Below are 24,852 nucleotides of genomic sequence, written 5' to 3'. Positions count from 1 at the left end.
TATATATAGATATATACATATTATTTTTAAAAAAATTTTGATACAGTGAAAAGCTGAGGCGGTCAGGCACTACTCTTCTGGATCCTGGATCTTATCTGAAGTTAGTTAACAAATGGGTTACTCAAAAAGTAGTCATCAACCCTCAAACATCCACAACTGAAGTCAAACCAAATCTAAGAATTCAGCACTTAAATGTTACTAAGGTTTAACACACAGGATGCTGAGGTGAAAAACTGGGCTCAGAAACAAGATATACTGTGTGGACCAGTACTAAGTCTGACACCCAGACCAGCACCTGGAATCCTTCACATTACTCTGCCAGCATTTCAACTCGATTACAACCAGATCTAAGAAATGTGAGAGACCAAAAAGACGCCTGTACTTTTAATTCAGTGGTCTCAGCATAAAATTGGAGTGTGCAAATCTAATTCAGTGACTTCAGTATAAAACTTGCGGGAACAAATCTGAATGTTTACCTCCCAGGCAGGAAGCATCACATGAAAGCCATAAATACAGACAGTACAGCTGTTTAAGAACTTGCAGTAACAGTAGATGCCCTACTGATCACTTCTGCAGTATTCCAAAAAGATGGGTTTTCATCATGGACATCCAGCCACGGTACCAAAGCTTAAAACTACCCTGGAGCACACATATGATACATGACTGCAGCTCACTCTTATGAAGGAAGGGTTAGTTTTCAGTCATATTGTTTTCTTGCAATTTGTACTGCATTACTGCTTTCTTCTATTTTGTATATTGTGGTGTATTTTCATTATACTGTGATGTTGTGTTTTTAAACTCATTATTTCTCTAGGTCCTTTCCCTTATATTAATACTAATACTAATGATGCCAGATAATGTACAAATTGCATTTTCTCCCTAAGCGTTCTAGTTCAATTTATTAGCCTTTACCACCTTAGTAGTTACAGCTCTAAGTGTAGGAATTTATCTAACACTGTGTTCTGCATTTGTATGCATTGACAATTCCCAGAGAATTTCTTAACTTCCTATGGTCTTCATTTTTAAGTTGTTGCTTTTTTTGTTATGATTTGATCGGTATTTTTTCTATGTCGCTAGCCATTATTCAGTTTTTTTGTATCATTTGTGTTTTTCAGGATGAAAAGGACATTTTGCGTTGTGCCCACCTTCAGAAGGAGCTTCTTTTGGCGGCTATAGACTCTGTGAACGCAGCTTCTGAGACTGGAGGCTACCTTGTCTTTTGCACATGCTCTATAATGGTAAGAATGGAAAAGCAAATAGCATGCGGTTCCCCTCTAGGAAGGTTAGCATTGATGCTGACACAGGTATTGTAATGCACTAATGCTATTATTGAAAGTTTGGTAGGCATATCCTAGCACAATAGTTGCTTTTAACCTGTGTTAAGTTTATCTCCACTGGAGCATCAGTGTTAATAACTCTATTAATGCACTGGTTGAGAGGCTCAGAACTCTGTACAGAATTCCCTGCCATTGCTAAATAGACAAGTTACCACAGTATCCTTCAGCGTATCATTGTACGTTTTGCATTGAAGAATGCAGGAGTGTTGTTGTTACATCTGCGTAACATTTCCTGAGGTCTGACATCATAGTGTTTAAGGAGTAACAGAACCAGTAGAACTGATCTCTGCCCATCTGTCACTTGTTGCCGCAAGTATATATTTAGTGAAACTGTCATTATGGGTGCCTTTAATGTTGACTGGTCTTCCTGTAATTCAGCTACCCCTAAAAACTTCATAAATCTATTGGTTTCACCCAGTTTATCCAGGGACCTACTAGGATAGATAAAAAAAAAATCTAACAGACATTATACAGTAGCCTAGATGTTAACTAATAAACCTAACCTATATTAACAGTGTGGCTGTCTGGCTGATGGTCTTAATGATCATATGCATACCTACATATTAAGAAAATATCCTATTCACTTCAAACACAACATTATTTGCCAAATACATAGTAGGAAAAACTTTTGCCCCCTAGAATTTATACAGACCCTAAAAATGTGTAACCGGAACGTTTTGAGACACATTCCCCTTGATGCAGCCGTAGAACATTTCATTAATACCTTTCGTAACATTCCTAATAGATTAGCTCCCCCAAGAACAAATTGTTGCAAATCTTATTATACACCATGGCTCTTCAAGGACACAAACGCCCTCCCTAAGGAAAGAGATAAAATGTGGCATTTGTGCTATACCTGTAAAACATATACTAGTTGACTTGCATTCCAGCAACTTAGAAATAAAGCAAAATGTCAGATTAACCTCGACAAGAGGAATTATTGCAATAATCTAAAATTAAATTATCGGCATAATTCTCAAAAATTCTGGAGTACAATTAAATCCATCCTTCATCCAGGCCAAATAACTCCTTCCCCTAATATTCCCAAATCCCTCTAGTCCCATTGCTGAAGAATTTAACAAGTTCTTTACAGAAAGTATGTCTTTAATCAGTAACAAGTACCCCAAATCTCCTACTACTCTCAAACTCCCTAACATTAATGGTACATCTTTCTCATTTTAACCTATACCCACAAAAACTATTGAAAAGCTGTTAAAGAAACTTAAACCCACCACTGTTGCAGATGATCGCTTACCTGCTGAATATTTAAAAATAGCAGCTGAAGCCATATCCTACCCTGCATCAGTTCTTATCAATGCATCTATTGCTGAACAGTACATCTCAAAACTGTGGAAAATTCCACGTTATCCCCATACACAAGCGTGGTAACTCAACAGAGCTTTCTAATTACAGACCTGTTGCCATTTTATCCCCTTTATCTAAAATCCTTGAAAGATGTATTCATGCTCAACTCCTTCACTATCTCATTTCTAGTAATCTTCTTGCCAGCTCCCAGCATGGTTTCAGACCCCACCACAGCACCATTATTGTACTGCTTAACTTTTCCAATACCATCTATAGACTCTACATTGAGGGCAAATTTGTCTCTGCAGTCTTTTTAGACTTGTCTAAGGCCTTTGATACAGTCTCACATCATAGACTGTTAAATGTCCTCTCTAACCTAATCCTACATCCTCCTCCTGTTCTGTGGTTCCAAAGTTACTTAAATGAACGACCTCAAGCAGTGATATGGCAGCATAAGCTGTCTACCTTTCTCCCGGTCTCTGTTGGAGTGCCACAGGGTTCGATTCTTGGCCCACCTGTATTCAGTTTTTTCACTAATGATCTAAACACCGACAGCCCACTAGCAAACTTAGTTCAGCATGCTGATGATCCTACCCTTATTTGCCATGCTACAACACTTACACAACTCCAGAAAATCACAACAATTCTTCACTCAGATGGAGTCTTGTCTCTCAGAATCACAGTTTATACTCAATCCAAACAAAACCAAACTCATGCTCTTTCTATTCTCCAGAGCTTCCTCTACTACCACTTTTTTATCACTGCAGGTAACACTATAATTACTCCTGACACACAAACTAAACTGCTGGGTATCACCCTTGACATTAACCTAGGATCTGACCTTCGTATCTCACTAACTATTTAAAAAGTTCACAAACAATGGGTATATTGTCATCATCTTCTTTCGGCTGTTCCCGTTAGGGTTCACCACAGCAGATCATCTGTTTCCATTTCTTCCTGCCCTCTGCATCATGCTCTTTCACACCAACCGCCTGCATGTCCTCTCTCACCACATCCATAAACCTTATCTTAGGCCTTCCTTTTACCTGGCAGCTCCATCCTTAGCATCCTTTTCCCAATATACCCAGCATCCCTCCTCAGCACATGTCCAAACCAACGCAATCTCACCTCTCTTGCTTTGTCTCTAAACTGTCCAACCTGAACTGACCCTCTAATAGACTGATTCCTAATCCTGTCCATCCTAGTCACACCCATTGCAAATCTTATTGTAAAGACACAAAAAATATCTAACCAACACCTCCAGGATAGCTTTAGCCAGAACTCATCTCTTATCACCTCTCTTATATGCTTCTCCAATCCTTATTAATCTCCCGTAAAGAAACTTGAGCAATGTTACAATAAAATAGCCAGATTTGCCTGAGATTCTTCAATTCATATACACCACTGTAACATATTGAAAAAAATGTCTTGGTGAAGTCCCACAACTTCTTCTGTACACTCAGTTAATTTTGTCTCGCAAGATAATGTATTAGGCTGACAAAACTCCTGCACTACAAAACATTCTTCAAATCTAAATTGTTCAATCAACTAGTACTTGCTTACTACAGGTAACCAAATCCATAAACACTGCTGGTGACTCCTTATACTCTCACTGTGTTGCAAGACATTGGAATTCACTTCTGTCTCGCATTAGAACCACCAGTAATTGTACTGAGTTCAAACATCTGCTCAAAAACTTTCTTACTGATTCTTGGCTTTGTACATGAATTATGCTTGGCTAGTACAGCTAAAAGCCTTCTTAAGCCTAAAATTCTCTGTAATATGTTCCATTAAATTTTCAGTATATCATTTCTAGTACCTTAACTATTTTGTAGATTTGCTGTTTGATTATAATTCTTTTTTTGTTCTTGTTACTAATAATGTATATGTTATACTATACATATGCTGCTACTGTAAAATCTTTTACTGTTATGTATTTCTAAAGTGGAGCTTTTCTCCTTGGGCCTCCACTGAAAATGGGTTCTTGGACCCAGTTGGATTTTCCCAGTTAACAAATGTTAAATAAATAAAATTTCTGATAATGTATGTATATGTGTGTATTTGTATATGTATGTATGTGTGTGTGTGTATATATATATATATATATATATATATATATATGTTTATATATATTTTTTGATTTTGTCATATGTAGGTTCCTTTTGGTTAATAAATAATACAGCTTCACCTTTTTAAAAGATAACCTTTAAATTTGTGGTATGCTTGTAAAAGGAATGAAGGCTCTAAGCAGACCTCTAACACATGACTTTGTACTGCATTAAGGGAATTATTAAAGTAGCTGAAGCATCGCATATTCATATTAGCGATCAGAGCTGCATTATATGCAGCTCATTATCTGTATGAAATAGCTGAGGACAGGTATCTGCCCTTTCAGTCTGATTTTCAGAACTTTCACAAATGTTTTCTGCAAGCAGAGGCCCTCATCCACCAGAGGCATCAGTCCAACCAATGTATTAAAAGGAGGCACTGCTCACACTGTTGCCAAGATTTACAAAAAAAATAGTTATTTTGCTTTTGTTTACCCTGTTTTTCTGATTGAGTTTAGTCAAAAACCCACCCTCTTCAGCGAAGGCACAAGGAGGGGAGTGGAGCTGCAACATTTTTAAACAGGCATTCAGACTCAGTAATATACGGGAACAGAGACTGTTGTACATAAACAATAACACATCCATTTGCCACGTAGATTACATTCATGTGAACTAAAGGAAACTGTAACTGTATAAAGGATATTTATACATTTTGTAGATGTTGAACATTGAGCATTTGAAGAGGTGTGTTAGTGGGTTTGTGAAATGGATAATATCCTGTGTGATTACAGAGTAGAAATTCAAAGAACTGGAAGTGAGGGAAAGACCTTGGTATGGCAGAAAATGTTAATATTAAGAGGTAGGGGTCTAACCAAGTTCAGAAACAATTATATGGCTGTCATAAGGTTTGTATTAGAAATATAGAGGTGTGGTGGCAGTCAGTGTAACAAAACTATGTATATGGCTAGGGGATGCTAAACTATCTGGGTGTTAGTGAAGACTAGTTGTGGGGTATAAGATTCTGAGTTAAGAAAACTGGATTGATGATATGGCAAACTGAGGATTACAGTGGCATTTATCCTAGCGGTATAAAGGAGCAGATCCATTGATTTGATATGTGAAGATGTTCTTTGTGTTTCACTGTGGCAGTCATCACCTGTGGGTTATCCCTGCTGTGGTAGCCCTCTGCTGGCCCGAATACCAGAGTCAGTGTTTTTGGCTGCTGTCGCCTGTAGTCTGACGTCAGGTCGTCAGTACTATAAAGCAAGGCAGCTGACATCATTACATCAGTCTTTGTTGCTGTGGAGCCCGTAGCAGAAGCAGTTTGCACGAGTGCCGGTCGGCCGCTACCAGAAGTTGAATTTCAGCAGAAAACATCTAAAGCTAAGTATCCCGTTGGGGACCCTTTTTTCTTGCTCTAACCTATATCTGAAAAAGTTAACAATTGTCTCGCCTGTGGAAAGCAGATCCCACACCGAGACTTTCATTCTTACTGCATCACTTGTTTAGGCGCAGACCACGACGTCCCTCGTTGCCGGTTCTGTGCCCTCTTTAATGGGAGAACCATTCGCCATAGAGCTCTGTTTGTAGACAGTTATTTTCGTATTCTGTCTTCAAATTCCATATTCTGTCTTCAAATTCCAATATGGCGTCAGTCAGACAACAATCTGTCGACATTCCGAAAAAATGTAAAAATAGAGACAGGCCACACAAGGCTAAGCCTTCTGATGACACTACCGCTAAGCAAGTTGTCAGTTCTCCAGAATTCAGTGAAGTGCTTTCGCAGCCCCTGATGCCCAACTCACTTTCTACGCAATCCTATTCAGAGACCCTTTTCGAGTCCGGTATGACGCAGAAATCCACTTCGTCTTAGGAGCCTTTGGCTGTCTCTGCCTTGCTTGGTTCCAGAGCCATGACGCAGGCACTGGCTTCCAAGGAGGCCTTTCACACTATCGATTCTAGACAAAAAAATGACATCTTCTCATCTGACTACCGCTTCTTGGAGACCGATGGATTCTCTCAGGCCTCGAAGCCAGGCCACTCCTAGGAAATCTGCTTCTAGCCACCATCTAGCCACGACGGACCCCGGGAACTACCGCCCCATTAGCCTGACGAGCCTGGTCTGCAAGGCCATGGAACGTATCATCGTGGAACTCATAAACAAAGACATTGGTAATCTCCAAACTCTGGACCCTACCCAGCTTGGATTTGTAAAAGGCATATCGTGTCTCCTAAACCTGATTGACTTCTTTGAAGCAGTCACCAAAGCCATAGATGAGGGTAAAATGGTTCACACAGCGTATCTAGATCTCGCCAAGGCTTTCAACACCATCCCCCACTCTGGAATTATAGATAAGCTCACTAAAATCGGTATAAATCCCTATGTCACAAGATGGGTTGCCAACTGGCTCACGGACAGAACCCACACTGTGAAAGTAGCAGATTCCAAATCCGACTTCAGACCAGTGACAAGTGGAGTACCACAGGGATCAGTCCTGGGTCCTCTCCTGTTTGGTATCTACTTCTCTGAAGTGCAGGCTAACACAGAAAGTCTTTGGCTAACAAAATTTGCAGATGACTGCAAACTAGGAGCCATATTCGAAACTCCTAACGATGTGGACAAACTACAAAAGGGCCTCACTGAGACAGATACCTGGTGTCAAAGCCATGGCCTGAAGCTCAGTGCCAAAAAGTGTATTGTCATCCCCTTTGGTAAAAACTCTGTACCCATGACTACCACATAGCTGGTAGTCTACTTAATGCCGAAAATGTGATGAGACCTTGGGACATAGGTGGGACAGTAGTCTCTCCTTTGATAATCACATCGCCACAGTGGTCAGGAAATCCTTCTACATGGCTCATCTTATCACAAAAGGATTCTCATCCAGAAAAAGAGGTCATTGTTCCCCTCTAGTCATCACTCATTAGACCCATTATAGAGTACAACGCCCCTTTTGGTATGTACCTCACAAGACATCTACAACAACTGAAAAGACCACAGAAATACCTCACAAAGAGGATTACTGGCCTCAAACAGATGCCCTACGCAGACTGTCTCAAAATACTACAGCTTCACTCCATCGCATATCGCGTACTCAGGGGCAATCTCTGCCTAACATACAAAGCTATGTCAAACCCAGAGCGGTTGGACATGCTCCACTTAAAGAAATCCCAATCCCTCCGAACTACACGCTCTAGGGACCTAAACCTTGTCACCACAATAAACAGAACATGCTGGAGGGATAGATTCCTGTCCCAGAGACTTCCCATACTCTGGAACAGACTACCTGTCTATGTCAAACAGAGCTCCTCATTAGCACTCTTCAAGAAAAATCTTGATTGGATGGGAAATGGGAAATTCACCCCAGGGATCACTTCTGTGGCTGTGCTCGACAGGGGCACAGGAAAATAATTTTCTTGGGTGGCGAAAGCCAGGGTACATTTTTTGACTAGGCTTATATAGGCCCTAGGGTCAATAGCCTAGTACCTACCTATGAACCTATGAATCTTGCTACTGCTCCCCCACCCCAAGCTCAAATGCTTAAAATGGTGGAGGATCTCATCTCCCTTATCTGAGGTACTCAGGCCCCCACTCCAAAAAGGAAAAGGCATCCTTCTCCAGAAATTATGACAGACCAACAGTCTGAGGAATCTGATTATTCTGTTTTTGAAGAGGAACAACATCCCTTAACTGTTTGAGGAGTCAGATGCAGAGGAATACATCCCTTCTACCTCCCCTCCTGAGGACCTCTCCTTTGGGGAAAACCCTTCACTCACTCCGGGAACATTTTCAGTTGGAATCTCAAGGCTTCCCACAGTCAAAGAAATGACTGAGAGTTTCTGGACCTGCCCCAGCACAGACCCCTGGCCATCCCACCTATTCTGGAAGTGATGAATGATGTTTTCCATGAGTCCAGCTTTGTCCCTGATGCCCTGCCTCCTGCTCGAACTAAACCTGACAGGTACTACAGAGTACCGGATTCTCACAAATACCTGTACAGTAACCCTGCTGCAGACCCTGAGGTCATTACACAGGGACCCAAAGGAGCTAAGACTAGTTCTGCCAAGAATCCTCTTCCTTCCAACAGACTCCAGAGCTCTGGACAGATGGGGTAAGAAAGTATACACCTCTGCAACCTTGGCTATCAAAGCACTCAGTTGTCAGGTCCATATGTTAAAATATCAACAACACACTTTGGAGCAATTAAAACAGAAGATTGCTACCACTTCTGACTGTGTCAACTCAAAAGAGCTGGCAGAATTACTACACTCTGCTTGTCAAGTGGCCAAGCACTCACTACAATGTGGATATGATGCCCTGGAGGCCTCTAGCAGGGCAGCAGTGACAGGATCTGTTATTAAAAGACATGCATGGCTGAAGGAACAACCTCTCCCTGATCATGTCAAGTCTAAACTTACTGATGCACCCCTAGATAAGGAGCGCTTGTTTGGGGAAAAGCAGAAGAGGTGCTTAAAAGGATGGAAGACAAAGCAAAATCTATGCCAACAGTAAAGGATTTATTTCATGTTCAACCTCCCAGTTTCAGCAGGAACCTTCCCTCTAAGCACTGGGCCTTCCCTACACCCAGCAATCAGGGCCAAGGTAAGCACCGCAGGGACAGGACATCCAGGCCCCTATCCCAGGGCCAGCTAAGGATAAACAATGGGCCACTTAACTCCTCTAAGGCAGGGAGTTCTAAGCCAAGCTTCTATGGCAAGCACTCATAATGACCCCCCCCCCCCACACACACACACACCCTCCTTTCACTCATCAAAAACTAGGAGGAAGGCTCACCATTTCAAGGGCAATTGGGTCTCTATAACTAAGGTCCAATGGGTATTAAAAATAATTTCTCAGGGATACAGATTCTCCTTCAGCGAACTCCCTATTCCAAGAGGGTACTCAGACCTCCCCAAACCGGTGGGCAGAGGCATTAAAACAGGTCCAAACACTAATATCCCAGGGGACAATAGAACCTGTCCCTCCAGATCAAACAGGAAAAGTTTTTTACTCCAGAGTATTCCTTGTTCCCAGAAAAGAAGGCACTTGGCACCCCATCCTGGATCTATCCAAACTGAACACCTCCTTGGTGGTCCCCAAATTCAAAATGCTAACATTGCAGCAGCTCCTGCCTATGCTCACACAAAATGCCTGGCTTGTGACACTAGACGTAAAAGATGCCTACCTCCACATCCCCATCAGGGAATCGTGCAGAAAATTCCTGAGCTTCAGAACAGGCAGTCAACACTTTCAGTTCTCTACACTGGCCTTTGGCTTATCTGCTGCTCCCAGAATATTCACCAAATGCCTGGCCCTGTCTGTAGCATTCTGCAGACAGAGAAATACACAGATTTACCCTTACCTGGACGACTGCCTCATTCAGGCGGACAGCAAAGAAAAGTTGCTGCAGGACCTTCTCTTTGTCAAATCACTCCTGACTTCTCTAGGGTTCACTTTCAATGAGAAAAAAATCAAAGCAAAACCCCACCAGGAAAATTGTTTTCCTGGGAGCTGTGCTAGATACAGCAACCCATATGGCTTTCCTATCCCCAGAAAAGCAGAGCTTCCTGCCTCTCTACTTCACCCAGCTGGCTTCCAGAAGTCACCTCATTGCGAGGAAGTTCTTGCAAACCCTGGGATACATGGCATCTTGCATCCTTCTCATCCCTCTCACCAGGCTTCACATGAGAAAACTTGACTGGTACTTAAAGAACCTTTGGTGTCAAGACTCTCAGTCCCTAGAGACTACTCACCCACTGATCTCTTGTATAAGGGCAGAGTTTCTCTGTTGGGCAGAGGCCTGTGCCACAAACAAGGGTCTTTCCCCTCATCCTCCGCCCTTCCGGCCAGACCATCACCACCAACGCCTTAGACATAGCTTGGGGTGCTCACCTAGCAGGCAGGTGTACGCAAGTCCTTTGGAATGCCCAGCAACTTCACTTGCACATCAACCAGTAAGAATTGATGGCAGTGCAAAAGGCTCTGACTTCCAACCACATCTCAGGCCAGGGTTCCTCCTTATAAAAACAGACAACACCACAGTAATGTGGTACATCAACAAGCAGGGGGGCACCCGATCTTACCCCCTGTGCAGGTTAGCCATGAGTCTCTGGCTTAAAGCCACCTCCATGGGGCCACGCCTAATTGCCCAATACTTACCAGGGATCAGTAACACACTGGCAAGACCACCTACACAGAAACTTACTGGACCCCCATGAATGGCAGCTCCACAGATAAATCTTTCTGCACATCACCTAGGAGTGGGGGACCCCAGAAGTGGACCTCTGCCTCGCACCTCAACCACCAGCTGCACAAGTTTTGTACCAGGGAGTATCACCTCCTAGCATGGAAGGTGGATGCCTTGATCTTCCCCTGGAGGTCCCTGTTTGTGCACGCATACCCTTCTCTGCCCTTTATTCCCAAGGTTCTGATCAAAATAAGAGAGGAGAGACCAAAGGCCATCGTCATTCCTCCAGATTGGCCCAGACAGCATTGGTACCCCTTACTATGCAGTTTGACCTTACAGCCCCCAAAGCTGCTTCCCCTGAGGTCAGACCTCTTGACCCAGGAGAGGGGAAGGTACTGCACCCAGACCTGCAGACTCTCAAACTTTCAGCATGGCTTATACACTAAAAACTAACAAGAAGTCACTGTTAAGCAGACAGGTCCCTGACATCATCACAGAGGCCAGAAGGCCCTGCACAAGAAAATCATATGTAGGGAAATGGAAAAGATTCTGCTCCTAGAAACAATCATAAGGGAGCAGTACCTCCCAACCTTCCATCCCCTCTCATTCTGGATTACTTAGCAGAGTTGCTTAATAGTGGCCTCTCCTTCTCTATTAAATTCCATGCCTCGGACATCTCTGCCCATTATGATTCAGACCCACCCTGTTCTCTCATCCTTTGATTAAGTAATTCCTCAGAGGGGCTTCTAATATCAGGCCTCCCAGAAGGTCTCCAACACCACCCTGGGATCTGAATTATGTGTTGAGAAACTAACCTTACCTCCTTTCGAACCTACCGCTTCAACAGAATTGAAATACCTCTCATGGAAGACTGCCTTCCTACTAACTATCACCTCAGCCAGAAGGGTCTCAGAACTTCAAGCCCTCATGGCTGTCGAGCTCTACAAAATTTTCCATGCAGACAGAGTTTCCCGGAGGACTAACCTCTCCTTTATGCCCAAGGTGGTATCTGATGTGACTCTTAATCAGACCATACACCTTCCCACCTTCTTGCCCAACCCTCAAAACAAGGAGGAAAGCATTCTACACTCAGTGGGTGTGCACATACATCTCATACTATCTGGACCATACTAAGCCATTCAGAAAAACAGACCAGCTTCTTGTAAGCTTTGCCCCAGGAGCAGAGGGGAAGACCATCTCCAAACAAACCATTTCTAAATAATTTCACACTGTATACTTTTTTGCTACAGACTACATGGGAAACCCATCCCTAAATCTATCCGTACACACTCCTCTAGGGCAACCTCCACTTCCACTGCCTTCCTTCCTCGGAGGAATACCTACCAGGGATGTCTTGGAAGCGGCCACCTGGACCTCTGTCCATACCTTTACCAAAGCATTGCCACCTACTTCTCTTTTCTAAGTCTAGGACAGCTTTGCCTCTGCAATTCTGCAGGGCCTCCTGACCCGTACCTAGGACTTAACCTATCCTTCCACCCTTTTCCTCAGCTTTGGGAATCCTCCCACAGGTGATGATTACAACAGTGAAACACGAAGAACATAGTACAGTTGTGTACACTTACCATAAATGTAAATGATCGAGTGTATTCACTGTTGCAGTCATGGTTTCCCTCCCTCCATCCCCCATTTAACATCTTCCCCTAGGGGACACAAGCTTCCCAAGGTGGCTTCTAGCCACCAGGACCACTTCTCTCTTTCCCCTTGTGCTTCTGACTGGTTAGGGCAAGAAAAACTGATGTAATGATGTCGGCTGCCTTGATTTATAGTACTGACGACCTGACGTCAGACTACAGGTGACAGCAGCCGGAGCACAAAAACATTGACTCTGGTATTCGGGCCGGCCGAAGGCTACCACAACAGGGATAACCCACAGGTTATGACTGCAACAGTGAATGCACTTGAACATCTACATTTATGGTAAGTGTACACAACTGTACTTTTTAGATGTACTTTAAATGAGTTTACATTCTGAATGGGTTTCAGTGGTAGTGGGATGTGTTTCCGAAGCTTAACTACTCTATTTGACTGTAAAGGGTCACATACAGTATTAGATGATTTGGTTATAGTAATTAGTTATTTTTCTCTAGACCGTAAATTTCTTCTGTGGGGATAGTATATTAAGTTATGGCTTATTGAGATGTCTGTGTAGCTAGCTGAGAAAGAGCTATGTGATGTGGTAGTGCTAACCAGTTTAATTTTCGGAGTGTTAGGCAGTACTGTGTTTATTGTGGTGTAATTTTAGCACTTTTTTATTAAGACAATTAAGTTTGGATAGTTTTGAGACTTGAAAGGGTAGTGAAAACTGGGGCAGCACAGAGTAAAAATGGCAGTAGAGGCTGTACATCTTCTGGCCATGTCTGAGATGGGTTTTTACTGTGTATAAATTATCTAATGTTTAATGATTTTTAACCACATTTGATACATGACTGTCAGATTTCTGTTGACCGTCTATGATGACCACCTGTAATTTTGTATGGTTTAGTTGATTCTTAGTCTTGCAGCAAAGGCAGTAGTAAGTGGTGTTTTGGTAGAAATGGCTTTTGGGGTAAAGAGCAATATTTTGGTTTTTTTTTTTAGGGTTTAAAAGTTGTAAATGATTTAGTCATGTTTCAGTCGATAAGAAGGATTGTTCTGCAAGGTGATGGAGTTTAGAAAGAGTTTTGGTAATAGGCTTGAGTCATCAGAGTATTGAACTACAATAGTATTTTCTGTAGCAGTGTAGAGGTTGTAGATGAATTTGTTGAAAAATATGGGGCCTAGTTCACATCATTAAGGGACACCAGTAGTTACTGGCAAGAAGGTGGAGAAATCATTTTTCCATTTCACTGCTGATGCTGTGTTTGAGAGGAAGCTATGGATCCATTGCAGTGAAGAGTTGGAGAGCCCTAAGAATTAAAGTTTATATAAACGTTTCTGGTGGGAGACCGAATGAAAAAGCATTATTTATTTATTTATTTTACATTTGTTTACCAGAATTATCCACTGGCTTGGAAATAATTAGCCCCTTTTCAGTGGAAGCCCGGGGAGAAAAACTCAACAATTAACATGACAAAATTGTCAAAAATAAAACAATACAGAATAGGTACCCACAACCTTAGCCTAAAACTTACTAGAAATAAAGTAACATATACAATAATAAGTTTAGGAAGATGGTGGAGACTAGACTTCTGACATTTCTCTAGGGTTAACAGTATTAACAAAATTCAGCAAAACAGTAGTAGTGTTGTGATAAAGATAGAAGCTGTGTTATCTCAAAGACAGCAGCTAGTTGTGTAATAGTTGATAAATTGCTTATGAATAGGTTTTTCAAATATTTTTCATAGGGGAGATAAATTGGCAGTCAGTCTATAATTTAAAAGATCTGAAATTGATTCCATCCTTGTGCAGTGGAATATTGAAGGATGTTTTCCATAGAGAGGGGACTGTTTCAGATATAGATTGAACATCCAGTCTCAATTCTGATAAATCAATAGCCTCAGCTACTGTTCTAAGATATTCACCAGATTGTCAGGGGTAGTTGTAGTAGGCTTTCATTTTTTGAGGTATTTTTTATGGCATCTGTGGGAACTGGTTGGAGGGGGAATTGTTGAAGGGGGTTATTTGAGTAGGAACATCAAAAGCTTGATTAGTTGCCTGGTTGGTTAATCACATAATCTGTGTAAAGTGGGTATTGAATTGGTTAGGTGTGGTATGATTTTCTTTGTGTGTGTTTGGTATTGGTTATGTAGCTTGTCCTGGCTTTAACAGTTTATTTATTAAGGCTCAGAATAGTTTTGGATAATTAGTTTGCATGTTTTGATTGGCTGAGTAATAGGTTTTGTTATGTTTATTAGTTGTCCTTATGCTGGTAATGAAGGATCTGTTTATTTTTTGTCTAGAGTTTCCATGCTTTGTCTTTTTATTTAGTTGCTAAAGATAGCCACAGGGCAGGATTTAGTTTTAACTCTTTTTACAATGAGGGGGCTAGTGTGTTTAGAACAGCTAGGAAGCCTTTATTGAATTCCGAGACAGCATCATCTATGGGATAAACCAGGAGGAGTTGGGCAGTTGGCATAATGGTTAAGGTGTATACCTTACAAACACAAGATGCAGGGTTTGATTCTCACATGAGGTAATTGGTTAGACTTAAAATAGGCTACAAGAGCACTTATCCTACTGCTAATCTATGAACCTGTAAATCTTTAGAGACTCCCAGTTAAGGAGAATGTAGTACAAGTGCATTAATAAGTGTCTTTATGAAAAGTAATAAGGCTTCTTACCAGGCTCTAATGATATGTTTTGGGGCTATTGCATTGGTACCTTATTTAATTTCTCCAAATCTTTTGGGTTTCTAATACCATGATGGGAATGGACCTCATTCCTAAGTCAAAGTACAAATAAAGTTCATGAAATTAGTAGTTTCAATCTTTGATGTCAGCCAGAAGTGCTCTTCACAGCACCGCAGTGTGCCCGGTAATGACCCCTTCTGCAATTCGTACTGAGTTACATGTATTGGTAACATATCTGAATACGATTGTAGATTCTTTTTTATAAGACCCATTGCTTCTTGGGACTGTCTGGGTATCTTTCTCCCACATTGCTCTTGTTTCTGCCTACAAATCCTCATATTTTATGACTTTGTCTCTCTCTGTCTGTATGCAAGACACTCTAGTCACTGGGTTTGACGATTTCAATGATCAGTGCTACTTCTGTCTTCTTTTTATGGGCCACTGTGTCAGGTTTTCTAGCATCTATCTTTTGAACTGTTGGATGATCCCATGTGATGTAAACTTCATCATTTTCTATGATGTTTTTCGCGGCTCATGTTTCCAGTGGTTTTCAGCCAATTCAATGCCATAATGTTTGCAAAATCCCCAGTGCAACAATCTTGCCACAATATTATGCCTTTCAGTATACAATCTTTCTGCCATTTGTATGTCATAACCAGCCACAAGGTATGCAACTGTTTTCAAATTCGGCTTTACAAAACCTACATTTGTCTGTTTCTCCCACATGGTCAATGGACTTTGTAAACCAGCGTGTATGCAGCCCACTATCTTGGACGGCCACTGTTGACCTTTCATCTTTTGGTTTGAATTCGCCTCTCCTTAACCATTCCTGTTTTTGTTCCTGATCAACGTGAGGTTCTTCCAGAAGTCTTCTATACTTGCAGCCATATTTATGCATTTTCCACATTTCTTGTCTTCTCATCTGGTCCTTCATCTTATATTCTTTCTTTTGTTTTTTCACACATTCAGTTGCTGCCTGATTTTTATGTACATGTAATCAATTTCAAGGAGGCCCATGCCTCTTTCTGAATGGGGAATATATAATCTTGGTGTGCACTGATTTTTATAAATCATTTGGTGAGCTGAAGCAGTCTTGTTTTCCTCTCTAATCTCTCCAACACGTTTTGGAGCCAGTCAGTCACTCCTTATGGTATAGGTTGGTTAGTGATCACTTAGGCTGTCTGAGGATGTTATGATCTAATCGATGGTTGACTTGTGTGATTGTGGATTTGTTATATCTAGTTGGTGTGGTTATAGATTGGGTGAGCTTCTACAGGCATATATTATTGGTTAGTTTTTCAGACTGTATGGTTTGTCAGAGGATATTAGCATTACCAAGTATTAAGGTTTCACATCTGATTTTTGAGTAGGCTCAGCAGAAAATATCTTCCAATGTTATACCATTGCTACATGGGGTCTCTCTCTCTCTGTCTATATATATATATATATATATATATATATATGTGTGTGTGTGTGTGTGTGTGTGTGTGTTTTTGTGTGTGTGTATAGAGAGAAACGCACACAACCTTGATTGTGATGTGAATGTTTAGTATTAGCATGATTAGTAGGATTTCTGAGTTAGAGAAAGTTGGCAGGGTATGGGGGGATAGGGAAGATATCTAATGAGTATTTTGGAGAAAGTAGCAACTCCACCACCTTTTTCTGTCGCCCGGTCTAATCTGATATTGTTATAGTCTGACAGGGCAATTTCTTCATTTTTTTTCATTCTTGGCAGAGCCAGATTTCTGTGGCAACTAAGATGTTTGTAATGTGTAGTGCTGCCATGAGTGTGCTTCATGGAGTTTGTTATAAACACTTCGTAAGTTGGTATGGTATATACATGAAGCCAAGGTGGGACTGTAAGTGATGTGGTATCAATAAAGAAACTGCAGGTGATATGCTGTTTATGTTGGAATATGCTGAATTGGATTTTGATTTTAGTGGATGTGACCACAACGTTTTAGCGTTTTTGCTTGATTTTATGTTGGCAGTGTCAGTGGGACAACAGGTAGCACACTCCCCTTTGGTGCACAAGGCTGCAGGTTTTATTCCTACACCAGGTAGATAGATTGCTGACACTGCAGTGCAGCATAAGGGGATATTGCACTCCTAAGTGTGTCATCCATTGGTTGAGACATTAAACCAAGGCTTGAGCTGTTGGTAGTTCAAGTAGATGTAAAAGATCCCATGGCACCTATCAAAAAGGGAAAGGTCCTTGATACCATAGCCAAATTTCCCCTAGCAATATAAATACCACCTCAGGTCTCCCCTGAAAACAGGATACTTAGCCTAGTGCAACTAACCTGGTCATCAAATAATAAATAAACAAATTTTCCAGTTTGTCAGTAAATGGCCTTTGCTTTGAATGGGATATGTGAATGATGGTGTGATAATGTGAGGTATTGCCAGCTATGCCAGGAGAAGTAGGGCAGTGGATGTGTAACATATGCCAGCACAGCTAGCTGGAATGCTGTGGAGAATTATGTCATTTGTATATCAAACTTATTTGTGCTTGTGTTGAAACATGTATTTGTAAAGCTGCTTGTGTTGCCAACAGTGTGCCCTGCTGGACTGAAAAAAATATATACATGCATTATTGTAACTGTTTAAATGTATGTGTTTTAACAGAGGATACTGGAAGAGAAGAGGTTAATCTCAATCCACCTAACTTTGAAAACTGAAGTTAAATTACCTGGCTTAGGCCATAAAGATTCTGTGTTACAGTTCTTGATGCAGCCAAATACAAAAAGTCTGTACTAGGAAGTTTTCTGCATTTTCTTTCGGTGAACTAATTGCTACTCTGGAAGGGTGGAGGCTTGAAATTGTTTTACGATTTCCAGAAGCTGCAAAAGATCTAATCAAAACTTTGTGTGTGTATTATTGACACACGTGCTAAATTCTGGCAGTTTCTAGCAATGGGGGTAGCATGGGAACCAGAAGTCAGATGATCAGATGAGACTGAATTCTCATTGCAGTCTGTTTTTGGAACCTGACAGAGAAGGACCCCTCACGTACTTCATCTTGCTTTGCTCTAGTAAGTGAACCAGGGAATAGTAATTTTTAGATCAGTCAGGAAAATATAGTGAGATTAGTTAAGTACTGTTTTTCTATATCTATGTGAATCTATTCATCTGAGCTATTTTAATATTTCCTGTGATTGAAACTCTGGTGGTTACTGTAAATAGATATTTAGTGTGTTCATGTTCTTTTCTTATTTATTATTAAATATGTTTAAACTTTTCATTGTGGCTGGTCTTTTAAAGAATATTTTAATCTCTGAGAGTATTTGTATATATTTGGTGACAACTCTTGTCGCTCCTGAAAGCCTTGCTGTTGGTCAAACCACCATTTGTATTAATATTAACTTCACTCAATGTAATTGAATACTCTTGCAAGAGCCTTAGAGTAGCTGGCTTTGTCTGGTGGCGGCGTAACTACCTTATAGTCTGGGCCAAAGGGGGCATAGCTGGTATATGTGTGCCAGCCTTTCCCAGGTGTGTGTGTCTATAAATTGAAATCTCAGAGTGTGTGTCAGCTGTTTGTGAAAACAGTGATTTGTGTCCCTGCTCCAGAGAGGGTACTGGAGAATTTGGCTTGGATACTTGGCTGAGGCCTCAACTCTATAGGTGTGCCAGTGGGGAGTCTTATTGGAAAACTGCAGGGAGACAGAGAAATCCAGACCCCGGGCTGAATGTGCTCCCTTTGTGCTCTTAAGGGAGATTGTGCTTGATGCAGAGAGCTGCATCTGGAAATACTGAGTATATCCATTACTGTTACAGGTGAACATCCCTCTCCAGTGCCAGTGGTGAGGATTCAGGCTCCTTGATTACTGGCATCACAGGTGGTACAAATATAGTGTGACTGAAAGATGAGGTTCAGAGGTATTTTGTCTGGAGGCACTCTAGAAGAGTTTTGTTGGAATTATGAGGATAATTCATATTGCTAGGATGTCAGTTGTGTAAGTAGGAGATGAGGCATTAGTATGAATAATTGTAGGAGAGATGTTTCTGAAATGTAAGTAACAGAGATTTGAAGGATAGAGGAGGATTATGTAATTGAGACATGAAGTAGGGAGGGTTTATTTGTGGAAAGTAGAAGCTGTAATTTAGAATAATAGATTTGTAGGCTTGTAGGTAATTTTGAGTATAGGCATGGGGAATATTGGTATGAATGAGTGTATGTGGTGAAGGGGGTGTTACAGAGTAGAAATAGGTAAGGAAGGGTCTTAAAGCAAATATTACTGGTTTTAATTATGTATGGAGATAGAGTGATTGGTATAAGCAGATGTTCTTCCATATCAGTCTTGCAGTATTCTTCACCTAAGGGATCTCCTGCCAAGGACAGGTCAACATCCAGCTGATATACCAAAGCCTTTATGTCTTTTATGGGCAGTGCATCACATGTATGTTCGCATAGTATAGGGCATAAAGGTGATGCATGCAAGTAAACACTCAGAACAGTTTTGCCACCTGTCCGAATGCCATTATTGATTGTTTGACTGAATGCCCTTCTGCTCTGCTGCTTATTAAGCCATTTTTCAGATAAGTGCCTCATTGGAGTTTCTTCTCCTCTTTTTTACTATTGCTCTGTATTGTGCTATTGTCATCCCCCAGAAAGGAAAAATGTCAATCTGGGAAGCAGATTCCCCATAAAAACCATCATGACCAGTGCCTTTTGATTGGGTGCTTCCCACAATCATAAACAGTGGTCTCTATGCCATGTGTATGTGCCAAAGACCCTAAGTAATTGACTGTCCTTCTTCTTCTTATATCTTGAGAACCAATGACTTAAGCTGTTGGCATAGGGTGCTGTGACAGAATCCTCCTTTCCCAAAGGCTAGCCATCTGCCAGGAAGAAGGCCAGAAAAGTTAAGCCTGAACAGGTTGATGTCCTTCCTCCACCACATGTCTCTAGAGGCTAGTCAAAACCCTGAAGACTGTACAAGTTTGTTTAGGATTCCACTGCTGTGACCCCATTGGAGGCTGTCATGGATCCAAATTCTCGCACAGCCTCTGAGGCTTTTCTGTCTGTACCTGGCATAGAGGGGAAACCCCAGCTGGTAATATTCAAGAGACAGAAGTGTTTTTCTCAGATTTTAGTGAGGGAGGAAATTCCTACTACAATTATTGAGTCATGCCAAAGGTCTGACCCTTCAAGGGTGTTCCAGGTGGACATCCCACAGAAAAAGAAACAGAAGACAAAGCATATTTTCCCCATTGTAAAGAATCCACAGCGAGCATGGCAGGATTTCACTCAGGGTTTTTTAATGCTTTGATGGCCTTGAAGGCTCCTTAAGGTGTGTTTCTGTTTCTGCTCCCCCGTCTTCCACTGATGTTAAGAGGCCTAGGGAATTGGATTCCTCCAATGAGGATTTGAATGCTAGGAAAGAATCCCTACCCTATTCTTCCCAAATTCCTACCCCCTTGGACTACCATTTGGAGGAAAAGGATTATTTGAGTCCAGACTCCCCCTTTGGAAGAGTTGTTCTTTGGGGATACTGTTGCCTGCATGATGAACTATTTTAAGTGGGACTACTCCTTAGTGTTTGACATTCAAAATAGATGCCTTGAGTTTCTACAGATAGTCTTCCAAACCATCAGCTATCCCGCCTGTTCAGGCTGCAATCTTGGTTACTTTTTCTGCAGCTTCTGTAGCTCCTGACTCTCAGCCTCCTGTGCCAAAGAATCCTGATAGGTTCTGCAAGATGCCTGAGGATTGCAAATTTCTTTATGTGCCCTTCTGCTGATCCTTCAGTGGTAGCATATTCTTCTGACAAACCCTTTAAGTTGTTGCCATCTAGTAAGCCACTTCCTTCTGGTATGGATAGTAGGGCCATAGAAATTGTTGACCAATAAGGTTTACAGTGCTGCAACCTTGTCCTTTTGGGCCATTAACTACACGACTCATAGCATCAGGTATGTTTTGTCCATCCTTTCCCAGGTTTCTAAGTTGGTTTCTGACTTTCCTGATTCTGAGGGGAAGGGTTCTGCCCTTTCTCTGCTAGGGTCCTCTTATCATGTTGCCCATCACTCACTAAGATGCAGCTATGATACAGCTGATGCCTCTTCCAGGCCTTTAGTTCAGTGATGGTGTTATTCATGGCTACATCTTCAGGATGTCCTTCATGGATGCATCTGCAGTCATAACAACTGGGTTGTCCTGTCGTCAGGCAGCCCTTCGGTCGGCCGGATTCCAAAGTCCGGGTCCGGCTTCGGCTTGCTGGCTTATTTAGGTTCCTCCAGGAAAAGGGTAAGACCTTGCAGGAACTGAAGCATAGGTTCATAGGTGTGTGTACTAGGCTAATTGCTCTGGAGCCTTTACAAGCCCATCCCAAGTTACAGAGGAACTATCTTTCCAAGTCTGCCTTTGTTTATAGACAGACTTGTCCCACTCCTAAAGGTAAAAAGGGTTCTAGGCGTGTTACTTCTGCTAAGTCTACTCAGGCTCCTCCTTCCTAGAAGCCTTCTTTTCAGGATAAGCCTAGTTCTATTTGACATTTGGCTTTCCCTTCTCCTTAACCAGGTCCCGTTGTCTGTCTTCTTATCTCTTCCAAATTGCCATTGGATCACCTGAGATTCTTGGGTTCTGTCATTTCCATTGTATCACCTTAGATTCATGGGTTCTCTCATTTATCCATCAGGGATATTTCATGCTTTGGAAATCCCTTCCTCCCTTTTCAGGCATTCCTCAACCCCGTCAAGAACAGCTTCCTTATTTTCCAGATGTTCTTGTGCCCCTTTTGGATCAGGGCACTATTCAGCTTGTTCCACCCACCCAGATGGGAAAAGGGTTGTACTCCGGAATGTTTTGGTTCCTTGGAAGGTTAGTATGTCAAAACCAATTCTGGATCTTTCTCTGCTCAACACCTTTCTCAAGAATTTCTACTTTTGAGAAGTTATCCCTTCAGACCTTGTTTCCTTTTTTTCCTCAGGCCTTCATAGATTCTCTAGATCCCAAGGATGGATACTGCTTTTGCTTTATTTTACATACAATTTTGCACCCTGGCTAAGCAAAGAATGTAGATCCTTACTCAAAGCAAGAGATAAAGCTTGGGAACAATTTCACACAAACAAAAACCAAGCCACAAGACAAACATTTTTAGAACTCAGAAACAAAGCTAAAAAACTTGTAAAACTAGATAAAATCAACTGATACCATAATATTCAAGAAAAACACCACAATAATCCACAAAAAATACTGGGCCGCAGTCAATAATATACTACTACCAGGTAAATCAGTTACCCCCGCCCTTACCTCAGCCACATCCTCTGACAATATAGCAACCCAATTTAATAAATTTTGACACTATCCAGTCCCTTGCAAATTCTCTTAACATTCCCAACGACTCTGCCCCTTCTGCCCCCAGCTCTGCAGCACCTTACAAAAGTGCCCCAACCAGCTCAGGTTAAAACCAGTGTCTGTAGATAGCATAAAAAACTACTCCTTAAACTTGAGTCAACCACCCTAGCTGCAGACTACCTCCCAGCTGACTTTCTCAAAATTGTGTCAGATGCAGTTGTATACCCAGTAGCCATACTCATAAATAGATCATTGTCTGAGGGCTTAGTACTCCCCATTTGGAAAATCTCCCATGTCATTCCTTTACACAAAAGCGGCAGTTCCACAGAATTTACTAACTATTGTCCAATCGCCATCCTGTCACCCTTATCTAAAATCCTCAAGAGAGTCAATTCATGGACTACCTTTTCAGACAAACTTTTATCAAACAAGCAACACGGTTTTCACCCTTATCACAGCACCACCACAGCCCTAATGGCCTTCACAAATACATTTAACCACTTCAGAAACCATGATGGACATTATGTATCTGCCATATTTGTGGACCTATCCATAGCTTTTAATGTGGTAAATCACAATAAACTACTCATCTTGTTCTCCTCCTTTAACTTCTGTGGTTCTGCTATTACTTGGTTTCAGAGCTATCCGTCAGGACATCAGCAGGCTGTACAGTGGCAACACCACCTTTCATCTCCTCTTCCTTTGTCTTTAGGGGTCCCACAAGGCTCCATCCTTGGGCTTCTACTCTTCTCTCTATTCACTAAGCATCTCCACACCACCACACTTCATGCATCTATACAATATGCAGATGACTGTATGCTAATATGTGCAGCCCCCTTGCTACAACATCTCAACACCATTACCCAGGAATCATTTCTATCTTTAGAAGCATGGCTCACCAATTCCCAACTCATCCTCAACTCCAACAAAACAAAACTCCTGGTCTTCCACCCTACATGATCTCCTTCATGTTTACCTATCTTTTAACATAGAATCCAAAATAAAACTATCACTTCAGTAACTCATACTAAACTGCTAGGCATTGAAATTGATAACTTGAGATTCGATATCCACATTGTCCAAACCGTTAAAAAGGTTCATAAGAAACTAGGTCTACTTTACAAGAACAAACAATTTCTAATCAGAGCCACAAAACCTACCACCACCTGCATTCACCTCCTGTCGGTGCTTCTGTATGCCTCCCCAGTTCTGACCAACCTTCAAAAAACTGATCTAACCTAGCTGGAATCCTGTTACAATAAAATAGCCAAATTTGCCACTGATACCACACATGGATCTCATCGCTGCACATCTCTTAAACGACTACATTGGCTCAAACTCCCCCAGCTCTTGCGCTGTAAACAACTAACCTTTGCCCACAAAATTCTCCTTCAACCTGATACAGGCTCCGCACTCCAAAATCTTCTGCAGCCATATTCCACTTCTAGAGTCCTCCGATCCAGCAGTAAACTGCTCCTGGATACCACAAAAGCCAACAACACAGCTGGTGAATCACTCTTCTTAAACATCTTCCCTAAAATCTGGAATAAACTACCATCCCCCATTACCTCCAGCTCCTCCCAGCACAATTTAAAAAGCTACTAACAACACACTTGAAAAATGCTTGGCTAAGCACTTGTAACTCTCCTGGCTAATACTAACCTCTGTATGGGTAATCATGTACTGCTCATTGAGTGCTGTCATACTTCGCTTCCTGAACTCACTAAAATGTAATTTATTTTTTTTCTACACATTAGGTTTATGTTACCACTGGTAAACTGTATTTTTCAACACTGTGTAAATACTATTGTTTGCTTATGTATTGTCCCTGCAAGTTTGTCAACTTCTATAATAATGTTTTTATCGTTATTATTTGCTGAAGCTTTTCTCCTCGGGCCTCCGCTGAAAAAGGACCTGTGTCCAGTCGAACTTTCCTGGTGAACAAATGTAAAATAAATAAATACCTTCACATCCTCAGTCACCTTTGGTTCAGGAAATTGTTATGTTTCTCTGTTCCTTCCTTGCATTTTCATATGTTCTTCGTATTTCACTGTTGCAGTCATAACTTGTGGGTTATCCCTGCTGGGTAGCTCTTGATTGGTCTGAATACCAGAGTCAAACTTTTCCTCTGCGCTGGCTGCTGTCGCCTGTGGACTGACGTCAGGTCGTCAGTGGTATAAAGGAGAGCAGCTGGCGCCATTACATCAGTCTTTCTTGCCGTGGAGCCCGAAGCGAAAGTAGTTTGCTTGTGTGCCAGTCGCTCGTTGCCAGAGTGGAAGTTGAATCTTAAAAGGACTAAAGCCAAGTACCCCATTGGGGACCTTTTTCTTGCACTAACCAGTGTCCGAAAAAGTCAAAAATTGTCTCCGCTGTGGAAAACAAATAT

At 41.6% G+C, this 24,852-nt stretch overlaps 1 protein-coding gene across 1 annotated transcript in view; it reads left to right on the top strand.

Moving 5' to 3' along the window:
- NOP2 (NOP2 nucleolar protein) overlaps positions 1-24,852 on the top strand; it is a 776,755-nt gene that overhangs the window by 648,849 nt on the left and 103,054 nt on the right. Inside the window, exon 14 of the mRNA XM_044079578.1 lies at positions 1,116-1,238. Within this exon, the coding sequence (XP_043935513.1) occupies positions 1,116-1,238 (123 nt within the window). The remainder of the gene's footprint in view (positions 1-1,115; positions 1,239-24,852) is intronic.

Source organism: Protopterus annectens, chromosome 8.part0 (genome assembly GCF_019279795.1).
Source record: "Protopterus annectens isolate FY-2018-M chromosome 8.part0, PAN1.0, whole genome shotgun sequence".
Classification (NCBI taxonomy): Eukaryota; Metazoa; Chordata; order Ceratodontiformes; family Protopteridae; genus Protopterus; species Protopterus annectens.
The sequence above is the reverse complement of the archived record's forward strand: the minus strand, read 5'-3'. Positions and strand labels throughout refer to the sequence as shown.